The following is a 20,983-nucleotide window of genomic DNA, read 5'->3' as shown; positions in this document are numbered from 1 at the left end:
AAACGTTAGAAAATCACTACAATTGTCACTCTTCTCTACGTACGTTACGTTACTTTTGTAATAATACGAAAACCTGGCTATAAAAAATGGAAACAGTTAAATTATTACAATGTAGTGTTTCTGTAATGTTTATACATACAATATCATTGTGGTGTGTGGGTCATAACTGTTCACAGAAAAATTGCCATAGCAAATTTATTCATTAAGTGTATGTCCTTTTTGAAAAAATTGTCATTCTTTTTCCTCGAGATAAAAAATCGATTTTTCCTTCCTGAGTAATTATTCAGATCATTTTACCGATTCATAATCCAGCTGGAACTACTCAAAGATGTTCGGATATAGGAAGGAATCAAAATGATCCTTGTGGTAATCAAGGAAAAATCAGGGTATCCTGTTCCAAGACATTCACCGCATAGAATATTAGCTACGAATTCAAACGCATAGTTCAATTGTTTAATAACAAATGTTCCTGCAGTTTCGGTCTGCATCCGTCACTCGCATGATGAACTTCAGTTACAAAATTATGACATATTTTCAAAAAATGACATAGTCGTTAATGTTAAAAGTATTCTTTGTACACGCGTTACCTCTTTAAAAATTATCCTTTGTAATGAATTTACAGTGTAAATTAAACTCAGTGCGTGCCACACGAGCGCGTTTTCAACAACCTCAAAGATTACTCAATACTTCTGAAAATGCTGCCGCAGGTGATGCACCGCACGGCCAAATGTCATCTAACCTACCCTTTGATTCATCAAAAGAAATACTCGCTTTAGACACTTCGTTGATGGAAATAGTATCTAAAGATGACACGGAAGCAAAGAGCAGGTCTGGTGACCCTTCAACCTGTGCGATCAGCAATCAGTCTTGGAGTGATGCTGCGAGAAAAGTTTGTTCTGCGAGTGAAAAAGATTCCCTTTATACCAAAACGATACTATCCGAAGTGTTTGACAGCATTAATGCCAAAGAAGCAAGGTCTGTCTCAGAGGAATTTACGGCAGGATTACCATATAAAGAATGTTCACCGGATATCCATTATGGTACTAATTACGTAGCAGATAATCAGAAGTATTGTAAAAGTTTGCATGATTCTAAATTAATGAACATGATGATGCTGGGTGAAAAGAGCAACGAAGCTTCTGAAATCCGTGGGAGAAATAGCAATGGATATTCCGATGTTGAAAAAACTCCATCTCCAAATTCTAAGATTTCAATGTTCTCTGCTGAGATTTGGACTGAAAAAGAACTTCCAATTGAGGCCTGTATTCACCCTGAGCCAAAAATGATCGACAAGACGTACCTTAACAACAACAGAACAACGGATGAGTTTAATTGCTTTACAAGGTGCAACACGGAATCCCGTGACATACCACTAACGCAGATGGATCTTGACCAAGAAGTATTCGGGCAAAGTACCCTAATCAGTCCACCTTTGTCCGCTAGGAAGAGCAGGACGTCATCACCGTGTCGAAAAACCATTAATTTCGATGGCGAAATATGGCCTGTATGCTCAAACTTGATTCCCAGTGGAAAAGAGTTGTCGTTTTTTACATTAGGAGATAAATCCGTTGCTGCGTCATCAAAAATATTGAACGAAAGCGACGAAAAAACACCTACTTCTCACGTTTTTAGTGGATGTGCAGGTACACAAGGAGCATCGTCGAGATCCATAACAGAACAGTTAGTCCTGGAAGATAGTTCAAAGAATAAGAAGCAAATGGAACCAACCCATGAAATCGAGTATCAGAATTTGAACATGAATTTGGTGGAAACCCCACAGAGATATCATCTTGATACGCGAAATTGTTGCAACCTCAACTCAGTCACAAGTACATTAGGTCGAACACTGAATAACAATTTCCCGGAAGCGAGTCTAAAGTCTCAGTCATCCGTTGAAGAGCGGCTTAAGCAAGAATCAGAAGAAGCTGAACAGAGCAAGCAAGAGATGAGAAAATGTGTATTAAATAATTCAGAGGCATGTGAAATAAGAAATTCGCAGAAGAATGCGTTAACTACGAGTAAGAATGAACCAGGGAACATCGTTTTTGGAGATGTTTCGAAAGAAGAAATAATCAATTCTTTATTTTGTGATAAAATATCGTCTGGTGTGAAATGCAGAGAAAAAATATCCTCGCATAAAACCAATCAGAAAAGTAACAGTCAGAATTTAGGATTTACAATGACCTACAGTGCTTGTGCAACTTCGGATCAGATCAGTTTTGGTCCAACCAATACTTATAAACTTTTTGAACAGCCGGAAAATTATAAAAGCCCTATAATTTCTTCACCCGTTTCCAAATTACCTGCTACAGAATTGAGGAATTTCAGCGGGAGCGATAACTTCTGTGTAGAAGACCAGGAAATCGTGAAGATAGCCAAAAGTCTGCCAGAAGCAGTCAACGATGAAAGCCGAGACAAAGTCGAATTAGTTTTTCGCAATTCAAGCCTGGTACCAGATTCTTTGAGCGTCAGAAGCTTTAATGAGGAAGTTAATCGATCAACTGGTCACATTTCTCAACAAATCAAGACGGACCCGGCCTTGAATAATGCGGTTGATACTTTGACAAAAATCAAAATGATCGTAGAGGCTAACCATCACATGATAGAAAGACTACAATACCGACATCAGAATGTTCTGATTCCGTGTCTGACGCCTTTGGATGCTGGAAAATCATTAGCCAAGGCACTGACCAGGTTACGTATTAATCATAATCAGTAACAACCGCAAGTCTTATATCATCTGTGTATCGCTTTATCTGTCTGTAGTAACCCATTAACAAGTAGTCATCGCTAACAGTAAGGGTATGAGAATGACCTCTACAGAAAACGCTCAATTTCATTGGCAAAAATGATTTTTAATAAACTCTTGTAATGTTTCTTTACAAAAGTGCATACATTTTCAGAGATTTTCAGAATATTTGAAGCAATTAAGAAAAGTTTAGAATATTTGGCAAAAATGTAAAATTTTTCGGCAAAGTATGACTCGAATGATCTGCAAATTATTATTCCAATTTCTCTGCGCTTCTCGGCAAAAGTTTCCTAGAATATTTCCGAAATTCCCTGATTTTTGCCGAAAAATCTCTAAATGCTCTGAACTTTGTTAAAGTAAATTCATACTACAAAAATTATGTTATTTTTCTCTGACATTCTGTACTTTTTCACACAACTGTCCATTAAGGCTGACGCCGACTAGACCGCGGCGGACGGCGGCGGACGGCGGCGAAATTTTCGCTCATACAGTTATCCATATAGGTGTTCACACTAGACGGCGGCGGACCGCGGCGGACCGCGGTGGACCGCGGCAATTTTTCGCGAGTTCCAGGTTGGGAATATTTCGGCGGTGCGCCGCGCATCGCCGCGCATCGCCGTCGTCTAGTGTGAACACCCGACCGATGCCGAAATTCATCCCAAGTATAAAAATAGGGAAACCTGCGTTACTTTGAGGTAAATGGTTATGGTTTACAAGGATTCTTTTCATTCTCTCCGCTGTTCTTGCGAAAAATAAATGTATTCATTTTTACATCTTAAATAAATCCTACGGATATTAAATAAATGTTACGCAAGTAATTAATTCATTTTTAAAGAAATTTAAGTAAATGTGAGTTTTAGAACAACAAGTTATGATGAACGGATTATTTTGTGTAAAAAATTTATTTTTTTCTCATTGTTCGGGTATGATGCTGATTTCATGAAGACTGTTTTTTATTTTGCGTATTAATTTTTATGCATAAGAAATGAGAGAGTATATTTTGAGCTAAAATTTATTTCATTTTTACTATACATATATTATATGTATAATAGGGTGTTTCAAAATAAAAAAATTTACGATTTTCCAACGAGCCACACCCGAAATAGTTTAGGTAGAAACAAAAATTCTGGCGAAAGATGAGCATTGTCGGTTGATTTTTAATCCTTTTTTCCTTTTTATCGAATTTATGATGGCCAATTGTTAGTAATTTTTTTTCGTGTTAAACACTTCTTCATCTGAGCTATCCATAATGAGTAATCAAGAAGTAGTGGCAAATATGCATGATTATTTATTGTGTGCCCATGACGACTGAGACAAATCGTGGTCATCAGATAATTGATAAATATCTCTTTTTCGTAGAAACAGTATCGGCGGGTGGTCACGCGACTATAGTGGGCGCATCTCACGGTAACTGCGCCGCGGTCCGCCGCGGTCCGCCGCGGTGCAGTGGGTGTCAGCCTTAACTTTTGAAATGTCCTACCATTTCCGAACACCTCCAACCATCCTATTTACCTATATTACTAGATTAGCTATTATATAAAAAGAGAAGAATTATTCACTTCGAAATGGGATTCTATTCGACGCGCGCTCGATGTATTCCATAACATTAGTATTCATAATTATTTCAACAACTTTTCATTTGCTCTCTCGATCTTGAATTTTCGTAGGCATATAACCAAAACGCTGTTCTAGCTAGTCGAGAGTGAAGTATCTACGTTGGGTAGAGAAGCAAAATTGTTTTTCGAAAAGTATTCGGATGGAAAAAAATTCAGAGTAACTGTAATACATCACGGATGCGCTAATTTTGAACGAGATGAAATGGATGCTTCGTATATGAGATAGTATTTAACGCTGCGTAGTGATTTAAAGACCTAAAAAGGTGATAGGAAGAGAAAGAACGAAGCTTCTTAACACTTCGAGTGTATTTTAACACACATTTGAAAGATACGAGCAATATTTTTCATCATCCAACTGTCGCAGAACGGCAGCGTTATCGGCTGACCCGTTGAGTAAAGGATATATCTTCAGTCAACGGCTGACCATCGAAGGGCCTGGCCGCTTGAGTCTGGAATCGGCAGGACAGATAAAGTGTGTATTTCTTGTATGAAATGTGAACACTAGAATCATTATACATCATATCATATCATCATACATCATACATCATACATCGTACATCATACATCATACATCATACATCATACATCGTACATCATACATCATACATCATACATCATACATCATACATCATCATACCTAGTATTACAGTTCGAAACCAAAGTTTGAATTTTCGGATGTTCGGAAAGTGACGTCACCAATCTAAAATCGGCTAGCCGAGTTCCTCAGTCTGGTAACAACCGCGCAGTAGAGCGGACGGTTGAGAGTCGCGCTCCGCAAACTTCGAGTACCGGGTTCTCAACCTCCCGGATCCCGCGCTTCGGGTCCGCTACGCGGTGAAACTCGACTTCCAGGATAAGCGCTCCGTGGTTCCTGGTTCATGTTTACAATAAATTATTTCAATTCGTTTTTCGCGCAAGCTGAAATTCAGTAGCTGTCAGTCCGCTAATAAAATTTCTCGACTTCCAGGGTTAGCGCTGCGTGGTTCCTGGTTCATGTTTACAATAAATTATTTCGATTCGTTTTTCGCGCACGCCCAAATTCAGTAGCTGTCGGTGCGCTAATAAAATTTCTCGACTTCCAGGATAACCGCTCCGTGGTTCCTGGTTCATGTTTACAATAAATTATTTCAATTCGTTTTTCGCGAACGCCCATATTCAGTAGCTGTCAGTCCGCTAATAAAATTTCTCGACTTCCAGGATAAGCGCTCCGTGGTTCCTGGTTCATGTTTACAATAAATTATTTCAATTCGTTTTTCGCGCAAGCCGAAATTCAGTAGCTGTCGGTCCGCTAATAAATTTTCTCGACTGCCAGGATAAGCGCTCCGTGGTTCCTGGTTCATGTTTACAATAAATTATTTCAATTCGTTTTTCGCGAACGCCCATATTCAGTAGCTGTCAGTCCGCTAATAAAATTTCTCGACTTCCAGGATAACCGCTCCGTGGTTCCTGGTTCATGTTTACAATAAATTATTTCAATTCGTTTTTCGCGAACGCCCATATTCAGTAGCTGTCAGTCCGCTAATAAAATTTCTCGACTTCCAGGATAAGCGCTCCGTGGTTCCTGGTTCATGTTTACAATAAATTATTTCAATTCGTTTTTCGCGCAAGCCGAAATTCAGTAGCTGTCAGTCCGCTAACAAAATTTCTCGACTTCCAGGATAAGCGCTCCGTGGTTCCTGGTTCATGTTTACAATAAATTATTTCAATTCGTTTTTCGCGCAAGCTGAAATTCAGTAGCTGTCAGTCCGCTAATAAAATTTCTCGACTTCCAGGATAAGCGCTCCGTGGTTCCTGGTTCATGTTTACAATAAATTATTTCAATTCGTTTTTCGCGCAAGCCGAAATTCAGTAGCTGTCAGCACGCTAATAAAATTTTTATAACTTTATAATCTTCTCATAATCTTTTTGGTAAAATATGTCGATAAAAAAATTATATTAAACCTTACACATTATCTTTGATTTGTTCTCACGCTGTAAATGTTTATTAGTATTCGAGGTATAACTCGAGGTGGTTGGCGGTGGTCGTTGGGGGAGGTTAGGGGTGGTTGCGGGTAATCAAGGTGATTCCGGAGGAGGGGGACGAGGATTTGTGCTCGGTGAGTTTAACGTTTTTATAATATTCGATAGCAATTGTAATTATATTTCATCTAATCTTTTTCAAACTTGTCATCTTTACAATAAATTATTTCAATTCATTCTTCGCGCAAGCACAAATTCAGTAGCTATAAATGCGGTAGTTAAATTTATTCTACTATCAATTAATTAATTAATTATATTAATTCTTACACAATATTTTTGATGTGTTCTTATACTGAAAATCTTTATTATTATGGCAGGTATACCTGTGGTGGATATCGGTGGTTGTTGTAGGTGATTGGCGGTGGTTGAAGGTGTTCGGAGTTGGACGAGGAGGAGGACGAGGAGGACGAGGATTTGTGCTCGGTGAGTAAAACACTTTTATAATATTTGATGGCAATTGTAATTATATTTTATCTAAAATATTTCAAACTAGTCATGGTTACATAAAATTATTTCAATTCATTTTTCGCGCAAGCACATATTCAGTAGCTATGAATAAGCTTATACAATTTATTATATTATTAATTAATTAATTAATATTCTTATAATATTTAACGGCAATTGTAATTATATTTCATCTGAAATATTACAAACTTGTCATGTTTACAATAAATTATTTCAATACATTTCTCGTGCAAGCACATATTCAGTAGCTATGATTAATCTTATACAATTTATTATATTATTAATTAATTAATTAATTATATTAATCCTTATACAATATTTTTGATGTGTTCTCATACTGAAAATATTCATTACTATTCCAGGTATAACCCGAGGTGGTTGGCGGTGGTTGGAGGTGGTTGGAGGAGGACGAGGTGGACCAGGAGGAGGACGAGGAGGAGGCGGGGTGGGTCGTGGGAGAGGACCTCTCCTCTCCTCAGAGGAGGGGAGTGGGAGGGGCAGGGAAGTGGGAGAGGTGGGCGGGGAGGGGGAAGGGACGGGAAGGGATGGGGAGGGGTGAGGAGGGGCGGGGCGGGGGGGAGGGAGGGAGGGAGGGAGGGAGGGTGGGAGGGAGGGAGGGAGGGCGTGGGGCGGGGGGGGGGGGGGGGTGTACTGCTCTACTGACTCTAACTGGCTCGCATCGACATCCGTTCTCCACTCTCTACCTCCCTCCCGCCCACCCACCCGCCCGCCCTCCCTCCCTCCCTCCCTCCCTCCCTCCCTCCCTCCCCGCTCCCCGCGCCCCGCAACCCTCCCCACCCCTCCCCGCCCCTCCCCTTCCTTTCCCTTCCCTTCCCGTCCCTTCCCCCTCCCCGCCCACCTCTCCCACTTCCCTGGCCCTCCCCCTCCCCTCCTCTGAGGAGAGGAGAGGTCCTCTCCCACGACCCACCCCGCCACCTCCTCGTCCAGCTCGTCCTCCTCCTCGTCCACCTCCGACCACCTCGGGTGATACCTGGAATAGTAATGAATATTTTTAGTATAGGAACACATCAAAAATATTGTGTAAGGATTAATGTAATTGATCAATTAATTAATAATATAATAAATTGTACAAGATTATTCATAGCTACTGAATATGTGCTTGCACGAAAAATGAATTGAAATAATTCATTGTAAACGTGACAAGTTTGTAATATTTCAGATGAAATATAATTACAATTGCCATCAAATATTATAAAAGTGTTTTACTCACCCAGCACAAATCCTCGCCCTCCTCGTCCTCCTCCTCGTCCACCTCCGACCACCTTCAACCACCTCAGGTTATACCTTGAATAGTAATAAATATTTTCAGTATAAGAACACATCGAAAATTTTGTGTAAGGATTAATATAATTGAGTTATTGATTGAATAATTAATTAATAATATAATAAATTGTATAAGATAATTCATAGCTACTAAATATGTGCTTGCACGAAAAATGAATTGAAAAAATTTATTGTAAACGTGACAAGTTTGTAATATTCCAGACGAAATATAATTACAATTGCCATTAAATATTATAGGAATATTAATCAATTAATTAATGATATAATAAATTGTATAAGCTTATTCATAGCTACTGAATTTGTGCTTGCGCAAAAAATGAATTGGAATAATTCAATGTAAACATGAGAAGTTTGAAAAATTTCAGATAAAATATAATTACAATTGCCATGAAATATTATAAAAGTGTTTTACTCACCGAGCACAAATCCTCGTCCCCCTCCTCCTAAATCACCGAGATTACCCGCAACCACCCCTAACTACCTCCAACGAAAACCGCCAACCACCTCGAGTTATACCTCGAATACTAATAAATATTTTCAGCGTGAGAACAAATCAAAAATAATGTGTAAGGTTTGATATAATTTTTTTAACGACATATTTTACCAAAAAGATTATGAGAAGATTGTAAAGTTATAGAAATTTTATTAGCGCACCGACAGCTACTGAATTTGGGCGTGCGCGGAAAACGAATTGAAATAATTTATTGTAGACATGAACCAGGAACCACGGAGCGCTTATCCTGGAAGTCGAGAAATTTTATTAGCGGACCGACAGCTACTGAATTTCAGCTTGCGCGAAAAACATATTGAAATAATTTATTGTAAACATGAACCAGGAACCACGGAGCGCTTACCCTGGAAGTCGAGAAATTTTATTAGCGCACCGACAGCTACTGAATTTCAGCTTGCGCGAAAAACGAATTGAAATAATTTATTGTAAACATGAACCAGGAACCACGGAGCGGTTATCCTGGAAGTCGAGAAATTTTATTAGCGCACCGACAGCTACTGAATTTGGGCGTGCGCGAAAAACGAATTGAAATAATTTATTGTAAACATGAACCAGGAACCACGGAGCGCTTATCCTGGAAGTCGAGAAATTTTATTAGCGGACTGACAGCTACCGAATTTGGGGTTGCGCGAAAAACGAATTGAAATAATTTATTGTAAACATGAACCAGGAACCACGGAGCGCTTACCCTGGAAGTCGAGAAATTTTATTAGCGCACCGACAGCTACTGAATTTCAGCTTGCGCGAAAAACGAATTGAAATAATTTATTGTAAACATGAACCAGGAACCACGCAGCGCTAACCCTGGAAGTCGAGAAATTTTATTAGCGGACTGACAGCTACTGAATTTCAGCTTGCGCGAAAAACGAATTGAAATAATTTATTGTAAACATGAACCAGGAACCACGGAGCGCTTATCCTGGAAGTCGAGAAATTTTATTAGCGGACTGACAGCTACCGAATTTGGGGTTGCGCGAAAAACGAATTGAAATAATTTATTGTAAACATGAACCAGGAACCACGGAGCGCTTACCCTGGAAGTCGAGAAATTTTATTAGCGCACTGACAGCTACTGAATTTCAGCTTGCGCGAAAAACGAATTGAAATAATTTATTGTAAACATGAACCAGGAACCACGGAGCGCTTATCCTGGAAGTCGAGAAATTTTATTAGCGGACTGACAGCTACCGAATTTGGGGTTGCGCGAAAAACGAATTGAAATAATTTATTGTAAACATGAACCAGGAACCACGGAGCGGTTATCCTGGAAGTCGAGAAATTTTATTAGCGGACTGACAGCTACTGAATTTCAGCTTGCGCGAAAAACGAATTGAAATAATTTATTGTAAACATGAACCAGGAACCACGGAGCGCTTATCCTGGAAGTCGAGAAATTTTATTAGCGCACCGACAGCTACTGAATTTGGGCGTGCGCGAAAAACGAATCGAAATAATTTATTGTAAACATGAACCAGGAACCACGCAGCGCTAACCCTGGAAGTCGAGAAATTTTATTAGCGGACTGACAGCTACTGAATTTCAGCTTGCGCGAAAAACGAATTGAAATAATTTATTGTAAACATGAACCAGGAACCACGGAGCGCTTATCCTGGAAGTCGAGTTTCACCGCGTAGCGGACCCGAAGCGCGGGATCCGGGAGGTCGAGAACCCGGTACTCGAAGTTTGCGGAGCGCGACTCTCAACCGTCCGCTCTACTGCGCGGTTGTTACCAGACTGAGGAACTCGGCTAGCCGATTTTAGATTGGTGACGTCACTTTCCGAACATCCGAAAATTCAAACTTTGGTTTCGAACTGTAATACTAGGTATGATGATGTATGATGTATGATGTATGATGTATGATGTACGATGTATGATGTATGATGTATGATGATATGATATGATGTATAATGATTCTAGTGTTCACATTTCATACAAGAAATACACACTTTATCTGTCCTGCCGATTCCAGACTCAAGCGGCCAGGCCCTTCGATGGTCAGCCGTTGACTGAAGATATATCCTTTACTCAACGGGTCAGCCGATAACGCTGCCGTTCTGCGACAGTTGGATGATGAAAAATTTTGCTCGTATCTTTCAAATGTGTGTTAAAATACACTCGAAGTGTTAAGAAGCTTCGTTCTTTCTCTTCCTATCACCTTTTTAGGTCTTTAAATCACTACGCAGCGTTAAATACTATCTCATATACGAAGCATCCATTTCATCTCGTTCAAAATTAGCGCATCCGTGATGTATTACAGTTACTCTGAATTTTTTTCCATCCGAATACTTTTCGAAAAACAATTTTGCTTCTCTACCCAACGTAGATACTTCACTCTCGACTAGCTAGAACAGCGTTTTGGTTATATGCCTACGAAAATTCAAGATCGAGAGAGCAAATGAAAAGTTGTTGAAATAATTATGAATACTAATGTTATGGAATACATCGAGCGCGCGTCGAATAGAATCCCATTTCGAAGTGAATAATTCTTCTCTTTTTATATAATAGCTAATCTAGTAATATAGGTAAATAGGATGGTTGGAGGTGTTCGGAAATGGTAGGACATTTCAAAAGTTAAGGCTGACACCCACTGCACCGCGGCGGACCGCGGCGGACCGCAGCGCAGTTACCGTGAGATGCGCCCACTATAGTCGCGTGACCACCCGCCGATACTGTTTCTACGAAAAAGAGATATTTATCAATTATCTGATGACCACGATTTGTCTCAGTCGTCATGGGCACACAATAAATAATCATGCATATTTGCCACTACTTCTTGATTACTCATTATGGATAGCTCAGATGAAGAAGTGTTTAACACGAAAAAAAATTACTAACAATTGTCCATCATAAATTCGATAAAAAGGAAAAAAGGATTAAAAATCAACCGACAATGCTCATCTTTCGCCAGAATTTTTGTTTCTACCTAAACTATTTCGGGTGTGGCTCGTTGGAAAATCGTAAATTTTTTTATTTTGAAACACCCTATTATACATATAATATATGTATAGTAAAAATGAAATAAATTTTAGCTCGAAATATACTCTCTCATTTCTTATGTATAAAAATTAATACGCAAAATAAAAAACAGTCTTCATGAAATCAGCATCATACCCGAACAATGAGAAAAAAATAAATTTTTTACACAAAATAATCCGTTGATCATAACTTGTTGTTCTAAAACTCACATTTACTTAAATTTCTTTAAAAATGAAGTAATTACTTGCGTAACATTTATTTAATATCCGTAGGATTTATTTAAGATGTAAAAATGAATACATTTATTTTTCGCAAGAACAGCGGAGAGAATGAAAAGAATCCTTGTAAACCATAACCATTTACATCAAAGTAACGCAGGTTTCCCTATTTTTATACTTGGGATGAATTTCGGCATCGGTCGGGTGTTCACACTAGACGACGGCGATGCGCGGCGATGCGCGGCGCACCGCCGAAATATTCCCAACCTGGAACTCGCGAAAAATTGCCGCGGTCCACCGCGGTCCGCCGCGGTCCGCCGCCGTCTAGTGTGAACACCTATATGGATAACTGTATGAGCGAAAATTTCGCCGCCGTCCGCCGCCGTCCGCCGCGGTCTAGTCGGCGTCAGCCTTTAGTCACTGCAAATTCTTGAACGAAATTTACATACTGACGGACTATCCGTAACTAAAATACTCTGCATTTCTCTGCCAAATTTCTCCCAGGTTATCTGCATTTTTTACATTACTCTTAAAATTTCCGAGAACTTGTAATACTTTCCCGACACAATTGGATATTGACTAAAAAAATTCGCTCGATGAATCAGAAGGCAATTTTCAAAAGGGTATTTCGTCAACGTTTTCCTATGCTCATACGGTTTGCATTACGATGAAAAGTTTACAGGAATTTCCATACAAATCACGCAAACTGTACAAAAATGTACAGAGATTTTCAGAGATATACTTTTGAATGAAACAGGAATAGACTTCAAGTTGAATATTTACATAGACTTACAGAGAAATTTTCCAAAGTGCAACAATATAATACAATGGACCTCGAGATTAAAATGTAGAGTCTACAATAGGAAGTCGGTGAATTTTAGTGGTATTTGGAAGTTTTTACGAAAAAAATTTGAAAAAGTTATCTAAAGAAATCCGCAATATTTGTCTGTCGAACTTCACACGCATAAAATAATGAAGTTTTCTTATAAATATTATCGCCAGAATGTTCAGTTTTTACCCTCAAATTCTGGTGCTAGCACCGCGTTTCAAATCTCTGACTGGATGTTGAGTCTTCAATCCTAGGAGACGCATCTTCTTTTTCGATCGAGACTATCACACAATGTCACCGTGCCCCAACGCAATTTTTGATGAGATGTTGTTAAAAAACTGTGTATCCAAAATGTCTGTGAAAATGTTGAAATGAAGATAAAACATAACAAAAACACTGCAATGACCAAAAGTTGATATTCTACTAATTTTTTCATATACTTAGCAAAAGCAATGCAATCAAAAGTGTAAAATTTTAGTTTAATTATCTCGCGTTCCATATAGTCTAATGGGTATCCCTGGTGAGGGACCAACTACCCCTGTCTTGGGATTTTACAACTGTCCGTTCAGAAGTGTTTCATAAGTCAGAAAAACATTTGCCCAGCTATTCATAACCTAACCCTAACATCCTACATCTTTTCCCAGGGGTAAGAAATGACATTATATGCATTCGATTTTTTATTTCAAAACTCAATTGACTGATCCTTGTGAAAAAAGTTATGGGTATCTATTACCAAAAGACCTCTTATTTAAATTGATTTGTGTGCGAAGGCCACCCATAGCGAAACGAAAGCTATTTGTACTATTTCTTGTTGTGTTTTATATCTGTGCCCTGACGTAGTGGTCGTGTCATTGTTACAGATGCAGAAATTATATTCGGAAGAATGGGGAAAGCAGTGAAGCTATTAACACTGTCAACAAACTATTGAAAATTCCGGTACAGAACTTAAAAAATTCTGTGGGAAGGCAAAAACTGGCGCTGGCAAACTTAGGCGAGAAGCATTTTTAGCAGTATTAATTCATTCGTTATTCTGCGGTTAAATCGACTCGTAACTTCCGTTTATGTAACCAGTAATACGTTTAAGCAGCCCCCTGACACTCACCACTGCTCGTATACTAAAAAATTGTACGCGTTTTGTCCCAGTTTTTTAGTTCCTCTACGTGGCGCTAGTTGACTTCTGACACGCTCGCCACCCTCGCTGACCGCGCGCAAGCTTGTCTGACAACTACTAGCGCCACTAGTGGTGGAAATTGGCGGCAGAATCGAGGGACATTTTGCGAACTACTTTTAGCAGCGTGTGTCAGGGGGCTGCGTTTAAGTATTTGATTCGTCGATGAATTGGATTCACCTTTCAACTGTTCTTATTCTAGCATTTCTTTACCACAGAAAAATGTTCCACGGATCTGTGCCGTGAATGCCAATCAAAGAAATTGAACCAGGAATATTTCTTACTTGCTAAACAACTACAAAGTGCGAATTCAAATGAAGCCAATCACGTAAAATATTTAATCGCAAATATTCTCACCTTAACCGAGCAAATTCTACCCAAGCTAAATGGAAGAAGAGTGGAAGAAAAATCGACAGCTGCAGCAAACCACTCGCCCAAGAGTGTGACAAATTTCAGCAAAACAGACAGGTTAGTTGCAAAAGGCTTTACGTACCCACGTTCTATTAAACACCCATATATAAGGGATGAGTATACGAGATGGTGGATCTAGTGGAGTCTTCTAAGGATGCACAGATAGGAAACGGCGAAACTTATCGAGTTAAATTAAAAATAATTGAATTTTATTGGTCGACGAGATCGTATCCTGTCAAGATTTTTGGCTGCAAGTCAGGAAAGCCAACTTACTCGTAGTGAAGCATCAGATATCAAACTCTCGTTAAGTGCCGAATTGAAATTACTCTATCGCGTTGACTCGCAGCAGTCAGTTATGACACAGTTCACAGTAAAAGTTGGCCTAGCCTGCTCGGATCACTACGTCAACTATTTGAGATTTACTTAGCTGAAAAACATTCGCGTTGCTTCCATAACCTCCATAAGCCATATTTGACATCTGTAGCTTTAGTTGGCCAACCTGCACGAAAATCCGACGACGCTCGCGCATGTGCAGTCGGACGCTCAATCCGTTGAGTTTGACTGTTTCCTATCTGTATAATTCAGCTGACAACGAGTTCAGCAATGATACGTACGATTCTTTTCCATTAAAAACAGAAATTCCATCCCTCAAATATACCTGCAGTGCTATACAATAAAAATAGCGATCGTGCAGACCAGATAACCCAGCTAAAATATGTTACAAAAATTGTTCGATTACGAACAAAGTTCCAATCCCCCATACCCCATAAACAAAGGAATACTTTGGTCATTTTTATTATGCCTTTCCCTTTCACCTAGTCGTGGATCTGCGAGGTGCTACTTGGCTTTGGCAGATCGAACTTACTGGTAATACTGTCATAGTTCTTAATACTTGATATCATTATCACCGATGCTAATTTTCGGATTGATTAATTATTGTTGGGTGTTTCTAAAATCCATCTCATCTGCACTAGAGTGATTCAAAAAAATTGACATTTTTTTTCGAAATTACAATTGCGAATAATTAGAGGTTCCACATTTCAATCTGCCGTTTCCATTGATTTCACATTGGAAAATTTTGTTCGTTACTTCTGAATTTTGTAACTCGCCAACCGATGAGCATATACGTACTAAGCATTAAAAGCAACTATATTCAAATCGGTTTCTTTTCAATATTATTTCTTGTAGATATCCCATTCTACTCAAAGAGCAAGGTATTTTGGAACAAAACTATAGATCGAACCAAAACTAGAACAGAGTAAATCACGTCTTTCGATAACGCTGGTTCATCTGGACATCAAATCATTAAATCGCTATTTTACATATAATTCTTCTAATAATCGACGTCGTTTTCACGCACAATACATTGGAAAAACATACTCAAATGTATAATTTTACTAATACCATGCAGTGAATACGTCAAAAATCTAAATCCATGTTCAGAGCATTTTAAGGTTTGTATCAATTTTCAGATCTTTCGTTGCTAGCCCTGTCAACAAGTTGAGCAAGACTTGTCCTTCAAAAGATCTGATAATCGGACTAACCCAACTGAACAGAATAGTAGAACCTCTTGGTAATGTAGAACTCAAGAGAGTGATGGAGCCATACGAATCGACATCCAGAAACGCAATAGCAGATACGGTTCAAAGTTTACAAAACCACAGAAATTATGAAGCAGTTACAGCGTTTGAGACTTTGAAATTACCTATTTCAAATTCTGCATGTACTAAGAAGTCGATAAATCGCTGTAAGATGCTACTCCGTAATTCCACTGTCAATAACTCGACGAACAATTCTAGATCAATTGTAAGTCCGCAGACTGTTTTAAAAAATCAGAAGCTATCCATAAAAAAATATGGTGGCAACAGCATTGTTCAGTCGAGCATAAGCGATGCTTTGAACAACGAAAGAGTTCATTCGCTGCCATTATCGTCTCAAAAAAAAAAGAAGTACACTAATAGTGAACATGCAAGGTACGCACAAAATATGACTAAATACGTAGAGTACGTTTTCATCGCGCCTTAAATATAGTATTTCAAACCCTAAATTCACGAATCATATGAATGCATTCCTGTGCAACATTTCATACTGTTTCCTTCAGTTAACCCCTTTCGTTAATCGAGATTCAGCTCTGCGATGGGGATATATCGTTAATTATAATGCGATTTATCCTCGCAGTTTTAAAATCTCACTCAGGGTACTTTGGCCATTAACTAAAGATTGCAAGAGTGCCAAACGAACTCAGCCATTTGAAGCTTGATACAGACGACCAATGAACGAGGCAGAAAGTTTGATCGGTACAAAAGTATCGTACTGTTACCGATTTAATCAACACTACCGTTGGTTCCGCGCCCCAAACGCCCTTTTACTTGCTCCAGATAAATACTCGTGGCTGGCAGTCTTTAGCAATCGTTGGTATGCTTTGATGCATAAGTTATTTTGTTTTTCTTGTTGCAGACACAAAAAGTTACAGTTGCCGGCTGCGTCAATGCCCAGTACTGTGAAAAATCCCGCAAACGTAGTAACGAAGTCAGTAATGAAACCGTACAATACAACTTCACTTGCTAAGATGAAAACTTTCCCAACAAGAGAGCTGGGAACTGAAAAGTCCGAGGTGGTGTTGATGGAAAGAAGTAATATTCAACCACCTGCTGACGTCAGCAAGATCAAGGCAAGGAAACCAAGGTCAAAATCCAAAACATGGACTCGAGTCTCGAACAAAATCGGAAGAGTCAGAGATATCGAAATACCATTGGAACTCACCAATGATTATGTACCATTAACGGGACTAAAGGCATCAGTCAATCGAGATTTGCCACTACCTAAGAAAACATCTTCACCAAAGGATATTATTCAACTGCTTGAGGAATTAATCAAGTATTCAAACCATGAAACTTCAATCCCCAGTACCCATACTGGCCCAGTTGTCACTCGATGTAACGGCCATGTGAAAGATACAAACGAGAGTACTTCTAAACCTGTAGCTTCGAAAGTAAGAAAGGAGGCCAATACAGGATCCAAATTACAGCCCTCCCAATTTAGCATTGACAACAAAATTAAAGAATCGTCCAAACATCAGTCAAGTCAGGTCAAAATCAGCGAAGCAATTGCAAAGGGTTGCAATACTTTGTCCAAGACTTTGTGTTCTGAACGAAGGCCGTCTCTCTCAAATAAGGATTTCGAATTACACTCAAACATAAATATCGAAGAAATCAAGACAAAGGCTTATACCGAAACTAATGCGAATGATGTTACGAAAGGTTATAGTAGAACCTCAATATCAAGTGTAGGATGTAGAACACACTTGAGTGAAGAGCCTAATTCAATGAGTTGCTTGTCCTCTAAATATTGTCAAGTCTCATCGACCTCACTCGCGAGTTACGAAATGTCAGAAGAAATTATTTCAAATCAAATTTCAGACTCCATACTGACGTCTGACGGTTCTCAGAAAGTTGTGAATGGTTCCAAAGAACAGGTCGATGTCATAGAAAATACTCGACTACTTTCAAACAACCGCATACAACGATTCCGTGAAGATCAAAATATAGAAGTAAATAGTGATGTAATACCTAAGAAGAAATTTGCCAAGAGACATGTTAGGGCTTTTGAGATGCTTAAGAAAATTCTCAGCGATTATGGCGTGAGCAATGAACGTCTAAGCAAAGCCGAAAATAAGTCAAAGGACCGATGCAGATACGATTCAATTAAAAGAGAATTGTCAGTGACGAGGTCCTTAGATGCAAACCTTATAAATCAAGGAAATTCCGATGAAATAGTTAGCAGAATATCATCTTCCGACAGAAATTTTTCACGACTGCTCTTTAGTAAACTTGCTACATTATCTGAATCAGAGAGTGATCTTCATTACATGGAAGTTGCCACCATGACTTCAGCGAAGGATTTGGTCGTAAAAACAAACGATAATACTGAGTTGAATAGAATTGAAGCCATCTGTACTGATAAAGAAGATGCAGGTCTGAGTAAAGTTGTCAAAATTGAAAATTCAACACAATTTGATATTAATTCGAAATCCGATGAGTGCCTGGGTGATCTGACGATATCTGACAACTTTATGTCCGATGCCTTGAAAAGTACAAGCCTTTCTGTAGAATGTTCTACAGCATCATATACTTCACCATCTACGCTCCGTTCATCAAGTACCACTCTGAAGATAGCTATGCCGGAGATAAATGAGTTGTTAGAATGTGAATTATCGAATGACATCATTGAAGCTTTCAGATTAGCTTCGATTAGAGCCGCAAATTTATACGCCGCTATTGATTTTCTTAGTGAAAATGTGCCACCTGATAGTGAAAGAAACTCATATTCTCTAACTATTCAAAATACTAATGATATTCTTACACGTATTCCCACCAATATAAATCCGCCAGCAATTGTTGAAACTTTATGTAATGCCAATCGTACAATGCCAGATCATATTCCAAACTCAAGTGAAGCTTCCAGTTCTGACATCGGTAATAGACCGTTGAATCAAGTAGCTAATTCGAAGACCATTCGGGGAAAAATAAGCGAGCCGATAATGGTTACAGAAAAACCGGAAGTTGGTATTCAAGATTCAGCGGTGACAAAAGTTTCGGAGAAAACTTTGAACACCGTAAAAGTATCAAAGGAAAATACAACGAATGGTAAATCACAAACGGCGTATAACCATCACTTAGTTAATCCTACTAAGCTTCAAATGTTCCCAAAAATGTCGTCAGATAAACAACACATAGCAACAAAATTGGCTGGTGTGGCCATTGATAAAAAAGTAGTTGTGGAACCACAAGGCATCAATCTAGAGAAATTTTTCACCCTAAAAGGTAAATCTATTCTGTCTGCGGGGATTCCTTCGAAACCATCTTGTCTCGTGAAAGAAGCTAGTCAACTGAGTGTGAGTAATAGATCTATAACTAACAAGCGCCTTGAAACGTTACATTTTGCTGGAAAGGCCTCAAATACGGGATCGAGACATTCGGATACCCATTCCAAGTCAGAATGTTCATTTTCAAACTCTAACATGCCGTCGAAAACTGCAACAAAGGTTCAAGACTCTATTCCTGGATCTCGTATCAAAACTTTGTTAGAGAAAAATTTGCAGCATTTCAGTGTGGCCTGTAATTCGATGGACGATGAAATGGTTTGCGAAAATGAAGAAGATGACTGTTTCATCGAGTTAAGTAATGACGACGCATCGATCAGCACAATTTTTTCCGATGAAGCTACTTCGACAACCCGCGTAAATTCGGCCAGTTGCTACGTGATTCCAGAAGTCACGTGTATTTTAGACAATCTCTTGAATGAAGTTATAAGAATCTGTGAACTTGTGTCATCAAGGGACCAAAACTTTATGAACACTAAGTCAATTCAATGCTGTGATCCGAGAAAATCTCAACGAGAATCGCAAGTCCTCAAGTGCGGAAGACGCTCGGTGCTTTGTGGAAATCCTTCGTGTGCTATTAGCGGTGTAGCAGTTTCCAGAGAACGTATTCTGTGTCTCATATACGCAGTCATCTGTTCATTCGTATTTTTCGGTCTGCATTTTTCAGTCTACTGTGAGCTTCAGTAATGTTTTGATAAGTGTTCTTCACGCTCTTGTATTTTATTTACAAATAGAGGACTCCTGAGAAGTTAACGTGAAGGACTCCTCCTGGTGTAATGTTATTTTTGTATACCGATAGATTATTCTATCCTGTTACAACAATAAATATGAATGAATGAGGCACTGAAATTGAATATTGAAATTATCTAGTGAAATGATTCATTTCAGAGCTTTTCAAAATCGCGAAAATTATCGCCAAAAATGGAAAGGGGTTAATCTTGCTTTTTTTTCGTTTTTCGAGCTCAAAATTTATGGTCTCAGATTCGATTTGTGTGACCCTTTCCTGCCTAATTGGACCCTCAGGAACTCAGAAAACGCAGCGATAAGAGCGTGGGATCAACAGGAGAGAGATGGCGACAGAAAAAGTACCTGCTGAAAAATGTCGAAAACACAGGTTCTCGTTTTTTGGCTCTAACTTTGGATGCGTTGATCGCAGCGTATTGGAACTGCGCCCAATCGATTTCTCTTGCGAAATCACGTCGGAATGGTGCACGAAAGAATCTATTCCAGCACTTTTCAAAATCGCGAGAAATTCTGCCAAAAATGGAAGGGGGTTAGCCTTACTTTTTTTTCATTTTTCGGGCTTAATAGTTGTGGTCTCAGATTCGATTTGTATGACCCTTTCCCGACTAATTGGACCCTCAGGAACTCAGAAAACGAAGCAAAAAGAGCGTAGGACCAACAGGTGAGAAATGGGGACAGAAAAAGTACCTGCTGAAAAATGTCGAAAACTTGTTTTTGTTTTTTGGCTGTAACTTTGGATGCGTGGATTGCAGCGTATTGGAACTGCGCTCAATCGATTTCTCTTGCGAAATCACGTCTGAATGGTGCATGACAGAATTTATCAGAGCACTTTTCAAAATCGCGAGAAATTCTGCCAAAAATGGAAAGGGGTTAGCCTTACTTTTTTTTCATTTTTCGGGCTTGAAAGTTGTGGTCTCAGATTCGATTTGTATGACCCTTTCCCGACTAATTGGACCCTCAGGAACTCAGAAAACGAAGCAAAACGAGCGTAGGACCAACAGGTGAGAAATGGGGACAGTAAAAGTACCTGCTGAAAAGTGACGAAAACACAGGTTCTCGTTTTTTGGCTGTAACTTCAGATGCGTCGAT

The 20,983-nt window shown here is 39.1% G+C and overlaps 2 protein-coding genes across 2 annotated transcripts; both read left to right on the top strand.

The window, feature by feature from the left end:
- Positions 1 to 146: 146 nt before the first annotated feature.
- On the top strand, positions 147 to 13,697 carry LOC124299600 (uncharacterized). Its single transcript, XM_046752867.1, has 2 exons — positions 147 to 2,694; positions 13,550 to 13,697. The coding sequence occupies exons 1-2, from the start codon at positions 611 to 613 to the stop codon at positions 13,695 to 13,697; spliced, it is 2,232 nt and encodes a 743-aa protein (XP_046608823.1). The 5' UTR covers positions 147 to 610.
- A 31-nt stretch (positions 13,698 to 13,728) lies between these two features.
- LOC124300640 (uncharacterized) lies at positions 13,729 to 19,984 on the top strand. The gene is made up of 4 exons (XM_046754937.1): positions 13,729 to 13,752; positions 14,060 to 14,325; positions 15,741 to 16,241; positions 16,726 to 19,984. The coding sequence occupies exons 3-4, from the start codon at positions 15,865 to 15,867 to the stop codon at positions 19,835 to 19,837; spliced, it is 3,489 nt and encodes a 1,162-aa protein (XP_046610893.1). The 5' UTR covers positions 13,729 to 13,752; positions 14,060 to 14,325; positions 15,741 to 15,864; the 3' UTR covers positions 19,838 to 19,984.
- The last annotated feature ends 999 nt before the right edge of the window (positions 19,985 to 20,983 follow it).

This window comes from Neodiprion virginianus, chromosome 3 (assembly GCF_021901495.1).
Source record: "Neodiprion virginianus isolate iyNeoVirg1 chromosome 3, iyNeoVirg1.1, whole genome shotgun sequence".
Lineage (NCBI taxonomy): Eukaryota > Metazoa > Arthropoda > Insecta > Hymenoptera > Diprionidae > Neodiprion > Neodiprion virginianus.
This window is presented reverse-complemented; position numbering and strand designations above follow the sequence as displayed.

Coding starts and splice junctions, on each gene's coding strand:
- LOC124300640 (XM_046754937.1), top strand. CDS start 15,865: ATGGAGCCATACGAATCGACATCCAGAAACGCAATAGCAGATACGGTT. Junction 16,242..16,725: donor ACTAATAGTGAACATGCAAG/GTACGCACAAAA, acceptor TTCTTGTTGCAG/ACACAAAAAGTTACAGTTGC.
- LOC124299600 (XM_046752867.1), top strand. CDS start 611: ATGAATTTACAGTGTAAATTAAACTCAGTGCGTGCCACACGAGCGCGT. Junction 2,695..13,549: donor TTAGCCAAGGCACTGACCAG/GTTACGTATTAA, acceptor TCATTGTTACAG/ATGCAGAAATTATATTCGGA.